Source organism: Pavona decussata, unplaced genomic scaffold (assembly GCF_977016875.1).
Source record: "Pavona decussata unplaced genomic scaffold, jaPavDecu1.1 SCAFFOLD_3, whole genome shotgun sequence".
NCBI classification, from domain to species: Eukaryota; Metazoa; Cnidaria; class Anthozoa; order Scleractinia; family Agariciidae; genus Pavona; species Pavona decussata.
The window spans coordinates 1,468,498-1,486,463 of NW_028145427.1; the positions used below are offsets into that span (position 1 = coordinate 1,468,498).

General features: G+C 37.9%; 2 protein-coding genes across 4 annotated transcripts in view; one reads left to right on the top strand and one right to left on the bottom strand.

Moving 5' to 3' along the window:
• Window positions 1–1,336: 1,336 nt before the first annotated feature.
• On the bottom strand, window positions 1,337–14,286 carry LOC146489799 (dehydrogenase/reductase SDR family member 1-like). Of its 2 annotated transcripts, XM_085103071.1 has the most exons (11): window positions 13,962–14,286; window positions 12,783–12,912; window positions 11,819–11,877; window positions 10,460–10,606; window positions 8,267–8,305; window positions 6,308–6,348; window positions 4,735–4,867; window positions 3,535–3,669; window positions 2,806–2,884; window positions 2,258–2,338; window positions 1,337–1,813 (listed from the first exon to the last, which is right to left on the bottom strand). In XM_085103071.1, exons 2-11 carry the CDS (start codon window positions 12,904–12,906, stop codon window positions 1,683–1,685), a joined length of 969 nt encoding a protein of 322 aa, XP_084959197.1. In that variant the 5' UTR covers window positions 12,907–12,912; window positions 13,962–14,286; the 3' UTR covers window positions 1,337–1,682. The 2 variants fall into 2 exon arrangements, with proteins under 2 accessions (XP_084959197.1, XP_084959205.1); XM_085103079.1 differs by lacking the exon at window positions 13,962–14,286 and having other exon boundaries at window positions 12,783–13,943.
• Window positions 14,287–16,736: 2,450 nt separating this feature from the next.
• Window positions 16,737–17,966, top strand: part of LOC146489800 (dehydrogenase/reductase SDR family member 4-like) — a 42,868-nt gene continuing 41,638 nt past the window's right edge. The window contains exon 1 of one of the 2 annotated variants that reach the window (XM_085102677.1): window positions 16,737–16,913. In XM_085102677.1, the coding sequence (XP_084958803.1) occupies window positions 16,789–16,913 (125 nt within the window). In that variant the 5' untranslated portion in view covers window positions 16,737–16,788. The remainder of the gene's footprint in view (window positions 16,914–17,966) is intronic. The other variant, XM_085102694.1, reaches the window with a different exon arrangement.

The window sequence follows — 17,966 nt, forward strand, 5'->3', positions numbered from 1 at the left end:
TGCTATGAGTTTGTGAGAACGGCGTAGGGGCGAAAACAAGTCAGTCCTCGAATTATAGGTGACCTCGTCTTTTTGGAATCACGAACTATCATTCGAAACAACTGGGTCAAGTTCATACCGACAAAGAGTAACATCAGGATTCTCGTGCTATATCTCATCTTAGAACTTCAATTAAAACTTGAAGTCAAACCTCGTTTTCGTAAACCGGCGTACTCGTACAATTCATTTCAATTCAATTTTTTATTTACACACGGCTCAAAACTTCCCGCATCAGGTCGATACAATACAGATCTTCAAGATACACTTGCAATATCAAAATGTATAAATATATAAAAAGTTTAATCCTAAACAATAATACTAAGATCTAAAGAAAACTTGACCTGCTTTCCATGAATGCCGTGTCTCAATTTTATTGAAATGGAGATTAAGTACATGTAATTGCTTAAATTGATTCAGCCTGCCTAAGATTACAGGGTAGGCTGTTCCAGAGAGCTGCACTGCTATAGCTAAAGCTACTTTTGAAGTAATTTGTTTGTGCCAAAGGAAGAAGCAATTTCGGTAGAGACCCTTAAGGAGTTGCATGTGGCGTTGCGCCGGCTTAGCAAACTGAGAGCATCAAAACTCAGGAGCAAGACCATTAAGGCTTTCTGACACTGAGTACACAGATCTTCCCAACCAAGTTGCTGTATTAATATAAGCACCCAGCATCAGCAGCATAACACGAGAACGTTAGAACACGAGCGGCACGATTCTGAAGCTTTTTTAGTCTATGATATAACAACGTTAGATAGACCACAAATAGACTAGAATCTATAGGTCTCTAATAACTATAATTAAGTCCGAGATGACTTTACTTAACTGTTTTTGTAATCTCACCATTTCTCCATTACTCTTAATATTGTTGGGAAATTTCTGCTCCGTTCATCGAGGACAAGAGGAAGTAATTAAAGTCAACCCAAGCAGAATGCACGGGTGAAACCTTAATTAAGAAACGGTAGCCGATCTTAGCGCATGCTTAGTTTAGTTTGCACTTGCCCATATCATAGAAAAAATAAAATTCGTAGAAAATGTAAAAAAAATAATAGATGAGGTAGATGGGCTTCGGATTTTTATACATTTTAATATATTTTAATCTATTTTTATTGTTATTATATGTAACTTAAGATATGTATTTTTATGTTTTGAAGATCATTAAAGACATTATTATTATTATTATTATTATTATTATTATTATTATTATTATTATTATTATTATTACTATTATTAGTATTATTGAAACATAAGCAAGTGAAAATTAAAGTTAATAGCCGACGTTTCGGCGTCATCGTGACACCAGTCTCAAGGCAAAGTGGATAAATTAATAAAAAATCAATAATCGAAATCAAATCTTCTTCTTCTTCTTCTTCTTCTTCTTCTTCTTCTTCTTCTTCTTCTTCTTATTGTTATCATTATTATTAGAAAAGCGCTTGAAATCAAGCCGTATGTGAAGTCGTTGCCGTCCAGTTGTTGCATATCCCGAAGATATCGAGGAATTTGTCAGGTGTTACGTTCTCGACAAGCCAAACTAGTAGTCTACCAAGCTAAAGCCCGATGCGAGTGCACTGTTCAGGAAGTGAGTGTCTGTATCAGAACTAAGAGGTCAGCGGTTAATCCGCAACCACATTTTGCTCTGAACCATGGGATTAAAACTTATGAGTGATAGCTGCCAATAACCAGAAAGGAATGTAAACAAATTCGGGCATGAGCCAGACCTTGGAAGGATAGCTGAATTGAAGGAGTTTCTTGACTTGGCGAATGGACAATGGTTGAATACCTAAAGACAATCAAGACAATAACAGCTGAAGATAAACACTACAGGCGCCCCTCCCTCCCCTCCCGGGTTACCAATGGCGTTAATCCATTTTTTATTTTACTAAAACCTACCTACCTACCCTTCGCATTTCTTAACATGTGAAGCACACAAAAAGGCACCGAGAGTCATCCCTTTGTCAGAGCGAATCGGATTCGCTTTGAGTGTCAAGGGCTAATGCCCTAAACTTCAGCCCTAGAATCTCTTTCCAATGGCCAATTTACCTCATAAACTCTGTTAATAAACCAAACATTTGTTTCTACTCCCCGCCGACGAAGCACTACGGTTTCTTTATAAACTAACCCCCTTTAATATAACTGTCCGCTTCACTGCGTCTTGAACAGAAAAACGAGAAGCCTCAACACACATCGACGACTGGAAGCAAACTCGGGAAACATTTCAACTTACCTCCAACATCTTTAAAGCCGTATTCTCTGGCCAACTCAGCAACTATCTGAATTCTACCACTCTTCTTCATAATATTAGGGTCTAAGAATAGCGAAATGAAAAAGAAATGAAACATTTACTTTGGATATTTTTGTATGAATATTACGCTGGTGAAAACATAATAATAAATAATTAATATTCTGTTAGACGTTTTCAAAGCATTTTAGTCCAAAGGCAAAAGTAATTTTAGGGTTTTATAATTTGATTGATTTTTATTATATTTAGGGGTTTAATTAGAAGTTAATGATTAGTTGTTAGGGTTTAGTCTTCGCGAGGTTGGCTACGGTTTGCCTCCCAACAATCGTTTGCTTAGGTTCTGGGCATCCAGAAGTTTACACTGCCTTGAATAATAAAAATATTTATTTATTTACTTATTTTGGAGCCGTCGTGCCCCTAAACTTTTGTTATGGAGAGCGGATCCAAAAGCCCGAATGATTGATTTGGCTAAATGAGTAAAATTATGGATTCCGTTGGAGCCCTGACTATTTCCTTAACGTGAAAGCCATCACCTGAAGCGAGCCAAGCCACAGCCTTGCCTGAGAATGTAGCATCTTCGGCATCTTGGAAAATATGCGCTGCTTTCTTAGCCTGCATCACACAAAAACAAAGACGAAAAGCAACAGAAATTGTTTTTTGACTATTTCGGCTGTTCAAAAAACACTATTTAATTTCATTCCTCTAATGCCCACATGAAAACATCAGTTCTTTGACAGCTTAAATCTAGTAATCAGGTTCATAATTTCCAGCGATTTTTAACAAGTTATGATAGCAATAACTATTTTTTACTGGTGGGTTTCTCTTTGCTTCCTGCAGTTCTTCTTATACAATAGACACATCTCTGGACTATTGTTTGAATGAATCCTTCAAGGAAGGGAAACAAAAAGTTAATCGCGGTTCTTCATTTATCGACTAACGCAAACCGCCCATAAATAATGTTGCGTCTTACTTTATTTTTTGCAATTATTGCGTTCAGATTGGAGTCGAGATTGTATGGGACAACGTTGATTGAATGAATGGATCTTGGGATACGTATCTGTCATCCCCACAATTTTTTTTGCAGTGGCGGATGACATCACAAAGGAGAGAGAGCCTGGGATCGAGATCATCGAACAAACTCCCTAATCTTTGATTATTATTCTCTCCTTTGTGACCCTACAATGGAAATCCAACTTTAAAAGCTAAACGTTAAACAGTACCGCTCAATTTCTTACGTTTACGGAGGGAAAAAATACAAGTACCTTTTCTTCGTCTAGATTTGCATGACGAAGCATGTCTGTGAGTGTATCTGTCTTCACAATTCCAGGCCACAGAGACACACATGCCACATTGTCTTTCCGCAGCTCAACGGCCATATCTGCAGCCATCCGATCATTCTGAGTACAATGACAAGGTTTCAATAAATAATTACCATGCAAGATGTTTGAAACACCGTACGCCGTGTAAGAAAGTACTGCCGTTGGAAATGCTAGTCCATCGCAGGGTTTTACGATACCATCACCTGTTTTGTGTGTAGTTCCAGACAGTTCACCTGTACTCATTAACAAAACCTGGGACCCGTATCTCGAAAGTGCGATGGCAAAAAGCTTCCAGCGCAGAGTGATATTAATTTTTTTTTCATAATCCTGTCTTTCTTTTAATGTGTTGGAAGCGATATCAAATGCACAGTTGTCCAAATGTATTCCATGTATAAAGTTAGAAAATCATCATCAATAATGTTTGCATGCACGGGACAGAAAAATTAATTGATGTTCTTCGGGACAGGGGCCCGTTTCTCGAAAGTTCCAGTAACTTACCGGGCCCTATAAGTATATTTTCAAATGTTTTTTCGCCGATTGCACGGTGATTAGAGACATGGTACTTGGCCAACGTTTTCATGGAATTATAAGATTTTAAAATTTAGCATTCAAAGCAAACAAAAATTGACTAGGGCCGTTTTTCGAAGGTTCCGAGAACATACCAGGCCCGAAAAGTTGTTTAGGTGATAAATGTTTCTCAACAGAAGTCAATTTGTATTAACTTTAAAGGTTAAATTTTGAAAATCTTTATAATTCTATGAAAACATTGGCCAAGTATTATGCCTGTAATCGGCGAAAAAGCATCAACATTAACACAGAATATAACATAGCATAGATATAACATAGATATAACATAACATAGTATAACTGTTACAGACCTTTTCAATTTATTTACAGTGACAAGCCTGTTTTGGCGAAATCACAACAATTTGTCACGCTGGCAAAACCTTTCAGATCTGCATATTATGCCCGAGGCGATGCGCTTTTGACAAAGCAAACCTCCATTTCTACTAAGATACAGAAAGTAAAGAAAACGTTCTTCCTGAATATGTACAGTGTTCGTTTTCTTCACTTTGTTTATAAAATTTAAAGGGTCTTTTAAAAGTGTACTACGTTTGCATGGTCTCCAGTAGCCTCACTCACCGCGGCTTTTCCTATACCCAATGCCACATTAAAAGCATATTTCATCCCTGCGGGTGATGAAATGTTCACAATCAGACCCTGTTTGGCTGGGACCATCATCTTGGCTGCATGCCACGCAGCGATGTAATTGGACCTTTGGGAGAGGAAAAAAGATCGATGCTTCAAGGAATGGAACCTTGGACAAAGATCGGCAACCCATCTTACTCCTCCTTACCCGGCACTAATGCAGCCGGTATTTTCCTCGATTCTCTTCGGTGACATATGGAAAACACTCACTTCGTTACCTAGGGCCTAAACTGTGGAATGATCTCACTCCTAGAATAAGATATCAACCCTCTCTGAAGCAATTTAAAAGAGTCATACGTAATCAGGACCTTACTGCACTAGCTGCAAATGTCAGTAACTGTCGAGGCTGCAACCTATCCCGAGAATGACTGGGGTTTACATAATTTTTGCGATTGATGTATGAAATTTTATTAATATGGTTTACGATGTGAACTTTAATTATTTTTTTTATTTTAGCTAGCATTTAGTTAGGTGTCCATTATTAGTAGAGGGGACTTCTCCCCTCAGCTACATTTCTTGACACGTTAATAAAGTTATTATTATTATTATTATTATTATTATTATTATTATTATTATTATTATTTATTATTATTTTCATAGTCGTTAATCAAACTAACGCGTTAAGTACAAGGAAATCATTCGCTTGACCATATGTGATTATGCTCCGCTTTCTTATACTCTTCACTTCACGCTACGGAAGCTGAGGGTGCTTTCCTTTCAGTTCAGAACTGGCCAGCCAGAGCAGTCAGTTTGTAAATGGAATGAACCAATTTGAAGGACAAGCCTTAACCTCGTCCTCCGAATTTCTTCAAAATAGCACGTACCATTTTCGGAGTGATCATTTTTTAAGATTTTGCAGCACCATCCCTTCAAAATGACGCGCGGGGAGTTCTATTTACAGACCGACCAGTTCTGACAAAGAAAAAGCACCCTGAGATGACGTCTACATAAAAAAGCTCCAGCAAGTTGCGCCACTCTGACCACAGACCAGTTGAAAGCTGGATGTGCGCCTGAGCAGAGGTCATGTGACATCTGATCACGTCAACATACTCATTAATCACTTGGTTTTTGTTGCTTTTCTTTTTTAGCCTAATAGTGAGCTCATCATTATAACTCTCCTTTCCAAGAAAGAAACGATCAACTGGTCTGTAACCTTTGGAATAGTTTGCCGCTGAAATTAAGAGCAATAATATTACGTCCACGTCACGTTTTAAGAAAGCATGGTTTAATCATGTTTTTTCTTTTGGAATTTTTTAAATTAGAAATTAAGTAAAATATTATGTATGTTTTTGGCCTGGAATAAGTTTTATATTGTAAATATTGCTTTATCTTAAATGTATATTACTTTGGCACTATTATGCAATTAATGCTATTATATTTTTTTTGATACGTATGCATAATGAACGCGCTATTAGCTCTTAGGTGTTACGTGAATAAAGCAATAATGATGATCATGAAGAAATAAGAAAAGAATAATTAACAATTATACGAGTATTTCATTTCTCACCTTAAGCCCACGTTGTTCATCTCATCCCATATATTTACAGGCTAAAAGATGAAAACAATATCACTCTTTAAAATACACGGGGGCAACATGACGTTTTATTTAAGTGGATATCTGTTAGGATGGCCTTAATCGCAATTCTTTTCGCTGTCAAAGAGGCAAATATATCGTTAAAAATGCATAAAAGGCCAGCTAACAGCAAGTAAATACAGGAAATACAATTCCGCTTCCTGAGACTGTCAGCTAAAGCATCCGGAGACAACGTCAAATTTAAAATCATTAAAACAACCTTTAGTTCTTAAACGACTCCTCAGACAGTGATTAAGTAAAAAGCATTTGTTTTATGTAACACGGGTAGTAGAAGACAGCAAAACTGTTGCGCAGTGGTCGTGTGAAACAACACTGGAAAAATTGTAATGACGTCTATGATGGTGTAACTGAAGAGCCCTAATAGGATTTTTTGGTAACTGCAGAATACTCGGCCACTTCAAAGGTGTACTCTTAAAAAAACGTGGATACGTGGCTTCGCACTTCTTTGCTACGGGGCTACATACTTTCCTGAGAGCAGTCGTACTTTTTTCGTCACATCACGCGCGCAAAGTGACTGTAAAAGTATGCAAATGAGAAAAAGGGATTGGGGAGAGGGAGGAAAAAAAATCCATCGCGCGCCGCGCTACAGACCTTAGAAGAAGAAAGAGATTGCTAGCAGTCTAACATGGTAAAGGGGCTACGTCTCGCAGTTGGATTAAAGAACGAGGCATAAACCTTTTTTTTCATCAGTGTTGCCGTTGGATGGTTTGCCACACGCAGGTTTCAAGAATGCGAGTTTTGGCATCACACTTCAAGGACGAGGTATGCGTAGCCATTGTTTTGGAGATATATTATTGATTGAAGTGACTCGTAGCCGCTAGCCACATGGCCACGGGTTTAGAGGTATAGCTTTGAATTGGCCGGGTATTCTGCAGTTAAGCCACAAGCTAAATTCCGTTTATATTCTGATTCCAGAATACAGTCACTTGAATCTGATGATCATCATCAGATTCAAGTGACTGTATTCTGGGATCAAGTTGTCAAAACCTGCGAAACCTACAGAAAAAGCCACTGTCATTAACAGCAGGCCATCTATAAGCACTGATCTGAGGACTGTAAGCTCATCCGGGCTGAATGAAACTGATCAAACAAAAACATGTAGAGAGAGATCAAGTAATTAAAATTAACACCGCCACTTCTCTGCTGAATACAATAAAATTAATTGTCCACAGATATACTTACGGAAGAATCAGCTCACTTTCTTGTTGTCACTTTTAGGCCCAGTTCACAAGCCTTACTTCACATGAGCCGAATCGAATTCAATGAATTAAGTTCATGTGAAGTACGGTGTCTGAATCAATTCAGAACGGCCGATCTAATTCGGATCGGCTCAGCTGTTTTTCTCGCCTGGGAGTGGTTCAGCCGGGAATAATGGCTGACTTATATGGACTGGCTTTGATTCAGACGTAGTACTTCACATGAGCCGAATCAACTGCATAAATCGACCCAAATCTGCAGTTTTCTTCAGTCATATGCTTCAGTGAATTAATTTCCACATCTGAATCAATTCAGCTGGGATCAATTAATTCGGGACGATTCCAATCAATGAAAATCAATCATTGATTGCAATCAATATAATCAATAAGAATCAATAATAATGAATTGATTAATACTGATTAATTTGCATAATCAATAAAAATCGAAAATCACTCACCGACTCGTCTTAATTTTATTGTTTTTTTTATTGATTTCTATTGATAACCAATAGCTGATTGTGCCGGGATTAATTTGGGTCAGTCTAAATTCGAATTTGATTCGGCTCAATTGTGAAGTACGGCATCAGAACCTGGGGCCTTAGCTATAATGGGGTATAGAATCTAGCATATATTTTCAAGTGAATTTCAGAGTTACTGGTGATTTTAAATAAAGTACCTGATTATAAAATGGCTTTCCATCATTCTCAAATATTGCCTGTGAGTCAGAGAATATCACACAAAGGTATCAAGTTTGTGATTATAAGCATAACATTTTGAAATGTTAGATCAAGTTGAAAACAAGTTCATATAAATGAATTAGCCAGTGATACCGAATTCAGCAAAACTGACAAGAAGTTTTGTTGAGATAAGATGTAAATTTGACAGAATACAAATTAAAAATAAAATGGTATTATAACAAGGGAAATGGCATGGGAGCAATGTTAACCTACTGGAAATGCATATTTAATTTCTTTGTTCAAACTTTTAGAATAATCATTAATAATATTACAAATAAAAAACTTCAAGAAATAGTGATGATGATAATGACGATGATAAGTGATGAAAATAATAATAAAGAAAATTAGATGGATAATGATTTTGTTAATTTTTAAGGTCTCTATGAAATTTGATGTTCACAATTGTCATTTTGCATCAACAGTAAATGCCTTAAATGTATTTCTCCATAATTTGCACACCTTCAAGATCTTGAAACTTTTGCTAAAGAAGAAAATGACTCAAACTTGAAATAATGCTCAAAGAAAAAAAATTCACTTTTCTACAAGCTCCAATGATCCTTAATTGTATACGCTTAAAAAAATAAATGCTTCTTAAATTATGCACATGCGGTAAGTTTGAAAGCAGACCTTGCTCACTACTTTGAAACAGCCGGGCTGCTTCTAGGAGTGCAGATATGGTCTATCTTGTTCAAACACAAGCAATAAGCAATAATAATAATAATAATAATAATAATAATAATAATAATAATGATGATGATGATGATGATGATGATGATGATGACGACGATGACGATGATGATAAAATAGATTACATGTAGATATAACAGTTACTACTAACACTGAAGTGCCAAATTTTTGCTACATACATTCACTAAGTATTGATCACTAGAATGTCATTTAACCTCGATCCTAATCACACTGTACAAAATGCCATAGGGTTATTCCAGAAAAAATCCACCCCCTCCCCGACGGATGGGGTCGTTTTTTAACCCCCCCCCCCCCCCCCCCCCTTACCTGGATTTCCTGAAGCACAAGACCCCCCTCCTGTCTGGATTTCCAAAACAAAAGACCCCCCCTCCCGCCTGGATTTCCGGAAAAAAAAATTTTATTAGGCTTAAATTTAATTTATTTTTAATAGAAAATACGCACAATCACATCTAGAAGATGTTCTTTTTTAATTTCTAAAGCTTCGGCCAATATTAAAAACTCTATTGCGGGGAACTAAAAAAAGAAAGGAGCAACAATGCGAAAAAGCGAACGAGTTCATCCTTTGTGCCCAATGGACAACACCCATGGAATCTTAAAACTACACGCAGAAAACGCACTGGCTGCTTGTTCAACTGTGCTACGGACCATGGGACTTCAGAGAGGTTACCACTGTATATATTGCAGGAACTTCCTCCTTCTGTTGCTTTCGCAATAACTTACGTTTCCAAAAGTTTTTTCGAGGTACAGATGGCTACAAGTTCCTCTCGAGTATTTCCGACAAAGAGGGAATGTTTGGACCAAAATTCTTTGGAATTATCTTCTTCAGCTCATAGCTCTCCATCCTTGCTTGGACAAGTAAAAAATTCTTCTACCTGACGCAGTGGAATCCACGCTAAGAATGGTCAAGAATGCAATGGCGGGCTAGACAACCAAGATTTCAACGCTGGCGCGCTGGGTCTGGTACGAGTAGAAATGTGTCACACGTTTGAAACTCTTCGTTGCAACAATGTTGCGATGGCTAGTGCGTTTAATTACTATCTTGTTGTTCGCGTTTTCTGCTATAAAAGGACCTGCAAAGGAACTTAGATTATCATTTATTTTAGGTGAGAAATATGTGAACAAAATATTTCTACTATTTTCAGGGTCTGAGAGCGCTGAAGTGTCACCGAACTAAACGTTCGAATCGCGTGAACTATTGGTCGTCGGGGAGGTGTGGATTTTTTCTGGAACAACCCATTAAAAATTTTTGGAAGTTTAACATTTTGACATTTTTAACACATTAATGATAGTATTTAAAATAATTATATCAATTTCCTTTTAACGTCTGGGAAAATGAAAAAATTATTGTCAGTACTGTCGGAATTACAAGTTTAAACATAGAATAAGGATGCACTCAGGTAAGGTTACAATATAATTTACTGTACCTTGACTCCTTGAAAGGCATTGTTTACAAGAACATCCAGACGTCCATTTTGTTCTTTACTAACTTTATCAAACAATTGTTTAACTTCTTCATCATTGCCATGGTCACATTGAACTGGGATGCACCGGCCAGCACTCTCCTGGCCAATCTATGCCAAGCATTATGAATAAAAACAGTAAATGGTTACAATAGAGCCTCATTTTAATTTGAAGTGTTGATTTAAGTTAACAGTCAAATTAATGTAACTTGGATCCCAATTTGAAATTAAGCTCAAAATTTTGTCTGCATCATGCTGTTAGCTATCATGTTAGAAATTTATTAAATCCTTGAGAAAAAATGAAAAATATTTTTATTATCAAACAAACACTAGCCATGAAAACAAACAAAAACAACAAAAAACACAAGCATCGTTAACTAGGCCAATGTTTTTATCACAGGAAAACGGGTTTGTGTATTAAAGCCTCACAAATTTTGGTGGAAGAAGTTTTATTAATTTGCTTACAATTTTACAAGAAGATCCGCATTGATTATGCATAATCTCAACATACAAAATAAGTTGGGAAATTAAAGTGATGTAGTTTACCATGTAATGTTTCAGAAAATTACTTTTCTGATGAGATTCTTCTTGCTTCAGAGTATACCTGCATGTCTCCGGTGTTTAATATAATGGTCACTAATCATTGTTGGTGTTGTCAACTATGCTATACCCCTGAAACTTGATAAAGATTTTGACCACACTGTTTTTATAGCTTTTTACAGCTTCCTGATTGTGTGTGAATAAATGACTTGACGTTACACTCCAAGCTTCTTACTGATGTGACCAGCTAAGTGCAGGTTGGGCCCAGCTGAAAACGAAACTATCAGAGGAGGTTGCCAAATGCTCCACGCTCATATTGCAATCAAAGACTTTGTTAAGGGTGATTTACGTGGTATGACTTTGTCACATGCGACAAGCTAATGACAGTCCTATGACACGAATTGTTTCGTGTAAATCAAACCTACAACTCGCTTACGACTGTCGTGCACATAAAAAAAAAGTCGTAGGATTTATAGGTATAGGCAATGCTGAATGACGAGAGTTGAGTGCAATGTTTTGCGCAACGCCAGCAGTGCACATTCTAGGAATCGCATGCGACAGTCGTAAGCAAAAGTTGTACCGTCTAGATTGGCCTTAAGAAAGCAATGGTATGGGGATTATAGTTTCTAAAGAAATTGTGGAGTGGAAATGAATGTTTGGTTTTAATAGAGTTGGCCACCGTAAGGAGATTCTGTGTTGGTGTTGAATATGAACATTAACCCAGGCCTGCATCAGAGCTGGGCATGCAACACTGTAAATAAGAAATTTTATTCAACCATGTACCTCCTCTGCTGTTTGTTGAAGTGACCCTGGTTTCTCCTTTGAAGCATCAACAGTTCTTCCTGACAAAAATATAAATGTACTATATAATTTACTATATAGTATATAGTTACTGTAATAATAATAATAATAATGATAATAATAATAATAATAATAATAATAATAATAATAATAATAATAATAATAATACTTTATTCAATCTGATCAATGTAAACATCAACACCACGAACGGGAGATACCAGAGGTTATCCCTGTCAAGGGTATTCCCGCCCTTTCAAATCAAAGCAATTCAAATCAACTCAACTCAACACAACACAAATCAAATCAAATCAAATCAAATGTTAGTTTTTGAGGAGAGGGGAAAACCTGAGTACCCAGAGAAAAACCTCTTGGAGCAGAGTAGAGAACCAACAAACTCAGCCCACTTATGACGCTGAGTCCGGGAATCGAACCTGGGCCAGTGGTGGAAGGCGAGTGCTCTCACCACCGCGCCAACCCTGCTCCCTTAGTATAATATACTAATATACAAAATACTTTGACAGTGATTCGATTGGTATAAGTATAATTTAGCTTGCTTTAAACTTCCTGCATCAGTTGACAATCAATCAGACAAGAGATGAATAACCCATTAAGCTGTGATCAGATGGAAACTATTTTTGTGGTTTGTGGTTTCTTCTTGTGGTTTGATTTCATGTCTGATTGGTCCCTGAACAATGAACATTGCAGAAATGATTCCAAGTGTTCATTTTTTTTTCGACACACTCTAAATTATTAAGTCCCAGAAATGATGTAACATTCTGAGGTTACTGGGACAAAGTGACCTTTACAATACAGCAACAAAGATTTATCATCTATATGTAAATATAGAAAGTTTACTGTGTTAATTCCCATTTACTTTCAATTGATAGGATGTCACGTACTGTTGCTAAGAGGTTAAGCATCATTTGGTGAAGTATGAATTACTTACCTGTAATATACACAGTAGCTCCTGCCTTAGCTAGAACCAAGGCGATACCCTTGCCAATACCACGCGAGGCTCCTGTCACAATGCATACCTTGCCTGCAAGTGAAGGGAGCTCTGATGATGCCATATTGATCTGTCACAACAAAAAAGAGGATTTAATTAGAGTTTAGCAGTATTGAATCAATGAAACAAATTAACGTGGCTGGCACCAGGTTCTAAAAGTTTCCCTCCAACACACACTTTGACGGATCAAATTACCACCCATTTTTATCAGTTGATACAACATTAATGGAATCAAACAAAATTAATGCTTAATGCATTATTGTAAGTGGTGTTCCTTGATTCTTGGCATATAATTCATGGTAAGGTAAGGGCGACTATATGGAGGGTTAGGGTTATGTGGGTGACTATATGGTACCTTAGCATGAATTACTTACCTGATTCTCCTTAAAATAAAGTAAAAAATAAGGCCTAGAATCATTAGTGAACAAGTTGTGCTCATTTTCTTGGCATAATATATTACCATACTAACAGTATAACCTGTTAAAAACACCCCTGATTTTAGCTTAACCAGGATTTTGCGTTTTATGAGTCACGAAACTTTAAAAAACTCAGCAAACGAAAAGCTAAAGTAGAGTGTCACCGGATGCCAGTTGCAAATTAACTTCAATTTTCTTTAATATAAGGGTATTCACAATTCACAATCAAGGATAGCACTTTAGCAGTTCTCGTTTCACCGTGGAGGGCACAATTCATAGAACGGATTCTCACTGCACGGTGTCACGAAAATAAGCTTGCGTGTCGTAACTAGCCTAACTCAACCTGATGGAGAGACAGGGACAAAGCAGCCCACTGAAGATTTGTTCAGGTTGTCCCCCTCCCCTCCACCCACCATAAAAAATTTTCTAAAACAGCAACAGTTGGGTGCAACTAATGTTGTTGTTATTGCTGTGCGACAATTAAGTTGCACGAAATTGTTTTACCAGGCATTTACTTCATATTTTCCTTTCAAAATTTTGACTCTTGAGAGTCAGCCCCTCTGGAATTATCGATGGCTTCCAATGGGGTTCGGAGTCATAGTTTTTTGGCTTTTTACTGCTGGGTGTTAGCGATTTGTTTGTACAGAGTTGTTGCTTTGGATTTCATTTATACAAAGAAAACAGAAAACACGCAAAACCTTACCTTGACTTTTTTCTTAGTTCAACTTTTTAAGTGCCAGTCAAAAAGCAAAACAAAACTCACCAGCAGTATACCAGGAGGGGTATGGGTCAACTTCGGCTTTTCGCAATAGGATTGCTTGTCCGGATGATGCGGGCCTGCACTATACCAACTAGAGCTATTTCGCACCGTCACGCAAGAATTTCGTTGTTTGACCGCGCGGAAATTGAGACAAGAGCGGAAAAAAACGAAGAAGCGGGGAGGGGAGAGGGGAGGTTTCCTTCCTCTCTCCTCTCCTCCCCCTCCATTTTTGCTCTCGCGCCATTTCACGCGCATCCAAAATACGGAAATTGGCTAAGACCCAAAAGACCCCAAGTCCTAAGAGTAAAGACCCCTTCGAAAGTTAACTGGAAGACCCCTCGACGTCTAGGTCCTTGAAAACTGGGTCAGGATTCAGGTTAATTTTTTTTACGCTTCGAGTCGGGTGTCAGTAAAACGCGGGTCGGGGTCTCTTTTCTTTCTTTTTCTTTTTTCTTTCTTTTTTTTTTTATTTTCAACATCACAGGTCATTTGTGGGTCAAATAAGGATTAAAGCCAATATAAAGAAGTTAACAAATATTTTGCTGTGTCTTAGTGCGCCCACGCTTGACAAATTTTGTCGAGATTTTTGGAAGGGCCAAACAAATTTTGTCAGTCCGGTGCGTCTGTAAAGCGAACCAGCCGTGAACTACTACTAAAAATAGTTCGCGGAAAAAAAAAAAACAGGAAAATGTATGGAAAGTTCAAAACACGACTGGACGCTTTCTGGCACAGTTACATCCCTCCAATTTTTTTCTTAAAATCCTTTTCCTAATGCCAAAAGTTTCCAATTCATGAATTTTTCAGCAGCAATGTTTTATGAAAATTATTTGACATCGGATTTCCATACAAACACTTTTATTTCAAGCCTGTTTGCCTACTCTTCAGAATGGCGTCGAAAACCGTGATAAGGCCTATTTACATGTCAGTTTTGATGTCGGCAATGAGATTTAAGAGTTCTCGTAGAAATTTCCCTAGTTTATTGACGGTATAAAACTATGAATTTTTCTTTACATTACAGCACAAGTATTTCAAGAATAACAACTGTCTCTCAAGTATTTTGAATCTTAAATTTTTTTGTCAGTTAATGCTTCTTTTTCGGAAAGATTTCCAGAGAAATGTTCTACATTCCATTCAAATGCCGAGCTTTACAAAGGAATTCGAACGCATGTTTATTTCTTTCTCGGAAATAATAGTCACGCGTGACATGGATTGACTGTAACAAACGAGCACGACCATGGAAGGCGGCGGGGGTGTTCATAGTAAGTTCATGCACATTCTAGTTCAAGAATTTGTTAGTTCAAGGAAATATATTGTCTCGTACCTTGTATTTTTTGCCTCATTTCGTTTCTTGGAAGAATAAAAGGTAGTCAATTCCGGAACCAATGTCCGCCAGAATACGGAACTGCATCGAGTGTTTTCATCGATGCTAGTAAGCTTTAGAGACTTAACTTTTTTATATTGGCTTTAATCCTTATTTGACCCACAAATGACCTGTGATGTTGAAAATAAAAAAATAAATAAATAAAAAAATTAAAAAAAAAAGAGACCCCGACCCCGACCCCGGCCCCGACCCCGGCCTTTACTGACACCCGAGCAAAACTGCGAAAAGGGAGCTAAAATGATGGCTCAAAATTGTTTCTTCTTGGGATTCTGACAGGTAAGTGTGTTCCAAAATTATCCAGCTTTCGTTTGATACGAATTTGGTTGCAAAGAGGCGAACAAGTCGAACGTTCAAAGCTATTTTGCTGAGTGTGTTCAAATTGTTTCGCGAAAATGTTGCCTCCCTTGTCAATATTTATATAGTAGAGTCAGCAGAGCTTAGATCCGCTCGCGCACAACTCAGTACACGACATTAGTGCTGTCGCGTAAATTTTATGCAAATGAGTACCAAAGAAAACCACAAGAAACGAACAACGTAAGTCAATAATTTATTAATTTATTTCTTTTTCACAACTTTTGTGGACTCCCTGTGCTCCCATCGCTCTCCCATGATACTGCACCCCAAACTTCCATGAACAGCGATACGGCAAACTAATAGGCTTTGCTGTAGGAGTTACTCAAGGGGTATTGAAATGCTTGATTCACAATACCTCAGTTCCGACATCTCAAGTGCTAAAATTGTAAGCTTTAGATTAAATTTTGCGAACTCTAGTGCAGCACCTCCGTTCGCCGCCACTTTGAGCTCTCTCCAAACGGTTGGTGGGGAAAATGCTCCACCCTTGCGATCACGGTGTGCCGAACGAAGAACAACAGAAATTGCAAGAGGCCTACAATAAAGGCGCAAGAAAATGAAAAAGGCAAAACAGACCAATAACAGAATCGAAATTAAATAACGCCGACTATAAATACAAAATTTGTATCGGAAATCAATCAATCAATCAATCAATCAATTTTTTCGAGGGGCCTTAATTAGCTTTCGAGATCGAAGGGACTTGGTTTTCGAAGTTGGAATTTTTTGGCTAGATATACCAACCCTCCATATAAATGTTAACCCTAACCCTAACCCAAAGCTAAATTAAGCTAACCGGGGTGCTATTTAAGCTAACCGGAGTGCTATTTAGGCTAACCAGGGTGCTTTTTAGTCTAACCGGAGTGCTATTTATGCTAACCTGAGCCTAATTCATGTTATGTTAAGGAAATGTCCAAGGGCAGTTTGAGGTATGGAAACAAGCGTTGCGTGACGACACTAAAAACGGCTGCGAGGGAGACTAGGACTGATGTAGTTTTCCGGAAAACCCGATCGTCAGGAAGGACCACGAACGCCTGTAACATGAACCGTTGCTGTTGTCCAGGCGTATTTTTCGGAGCTTGCAGGTCTCTAAGAATGAGCTCTACCGCAGCTGCTAATCGCAGACTTGAAGGAAAAGTTGCAATTGTTACGGCATCCACAGAGGGGTGAGTATAAACAGTAAAGCATGATTATTTATTGCGTTTATAATTATTAGTCAAGGATTGTTGTGCTAGAACAAGACTCTTTTGAATTAAGAAGTGCCTTTATGCTGCTTTATTTACCATTCTTTTTAAATATTATAAACCTATTACATAATCCCGGGTACATAATCAATAGGCAGGACGGCTTAACAAGGGAATACCCCGTCACCCCAAAAGTAATTCTGAAAAGAGTGGCTACGTGGCTACGCACAGGTATCCCAAGCTGTCTGAGCGTTAAAATAAAGACCTTTGTTTTGACCTTTGTAATTTGAGTGTCACGATGAGTGTTACGCAATGGCGTAAATTATAAGGGTTTGTATGGGAATTTATGAGTGTGTTTGGAATCGAAAATAAACGGCATGAATTGGAAAAAAAAATGGCTTACCAATGTCTCCTCGGTATCTTGCCAGTGTTTGTGTGCTGTATTTTGGCCATTTCAGCGCGATTTAGTGGGTTTTAGGTTTGCTGATTTCGTCTCTATATTATATATCTCTATATTACATATTATATATATGTATATCTCGAGTAATTGATCTAAGTATTAAACTGGAGAGCTGCCCTGGTCCACAGTCCCGTGGTGGATGTGTGGATTAAAGAACGAGGACTGTGTATGCAAATTAGGTGACTGCTGGACTGTGGTAGCAGGTTTTTAAGTTCTAGATTTTAGTGGCCGGGTATTCTAGAATCTAGCCCAATTTTGAAAAGAGTGGCTACGTGGCTATGAAGATACAAAGTAGTCAATTTTGAAAAAAGTGGCTACATGGCTACTCAGATACAAAGTGGTCAACACCACTCCCTCCCCATAAGGAAAACCGTCAAAAATTAGAATTACATGACTGTATGACTATGCCACGTTCTTTGTGAGAGAAGCTGTGTCAAGCCGCGTGGTCATGTAGTTGCGTAGCCACGTAGCCACATAGCTGCGTAGCCATGTAGCCCCATAGCTGCGTAGCCACATAGCTGCGTAGCCACGTAGCTTCGTAGCCATGTAGCCCCATAGCTGCGTAGCTGCATAGC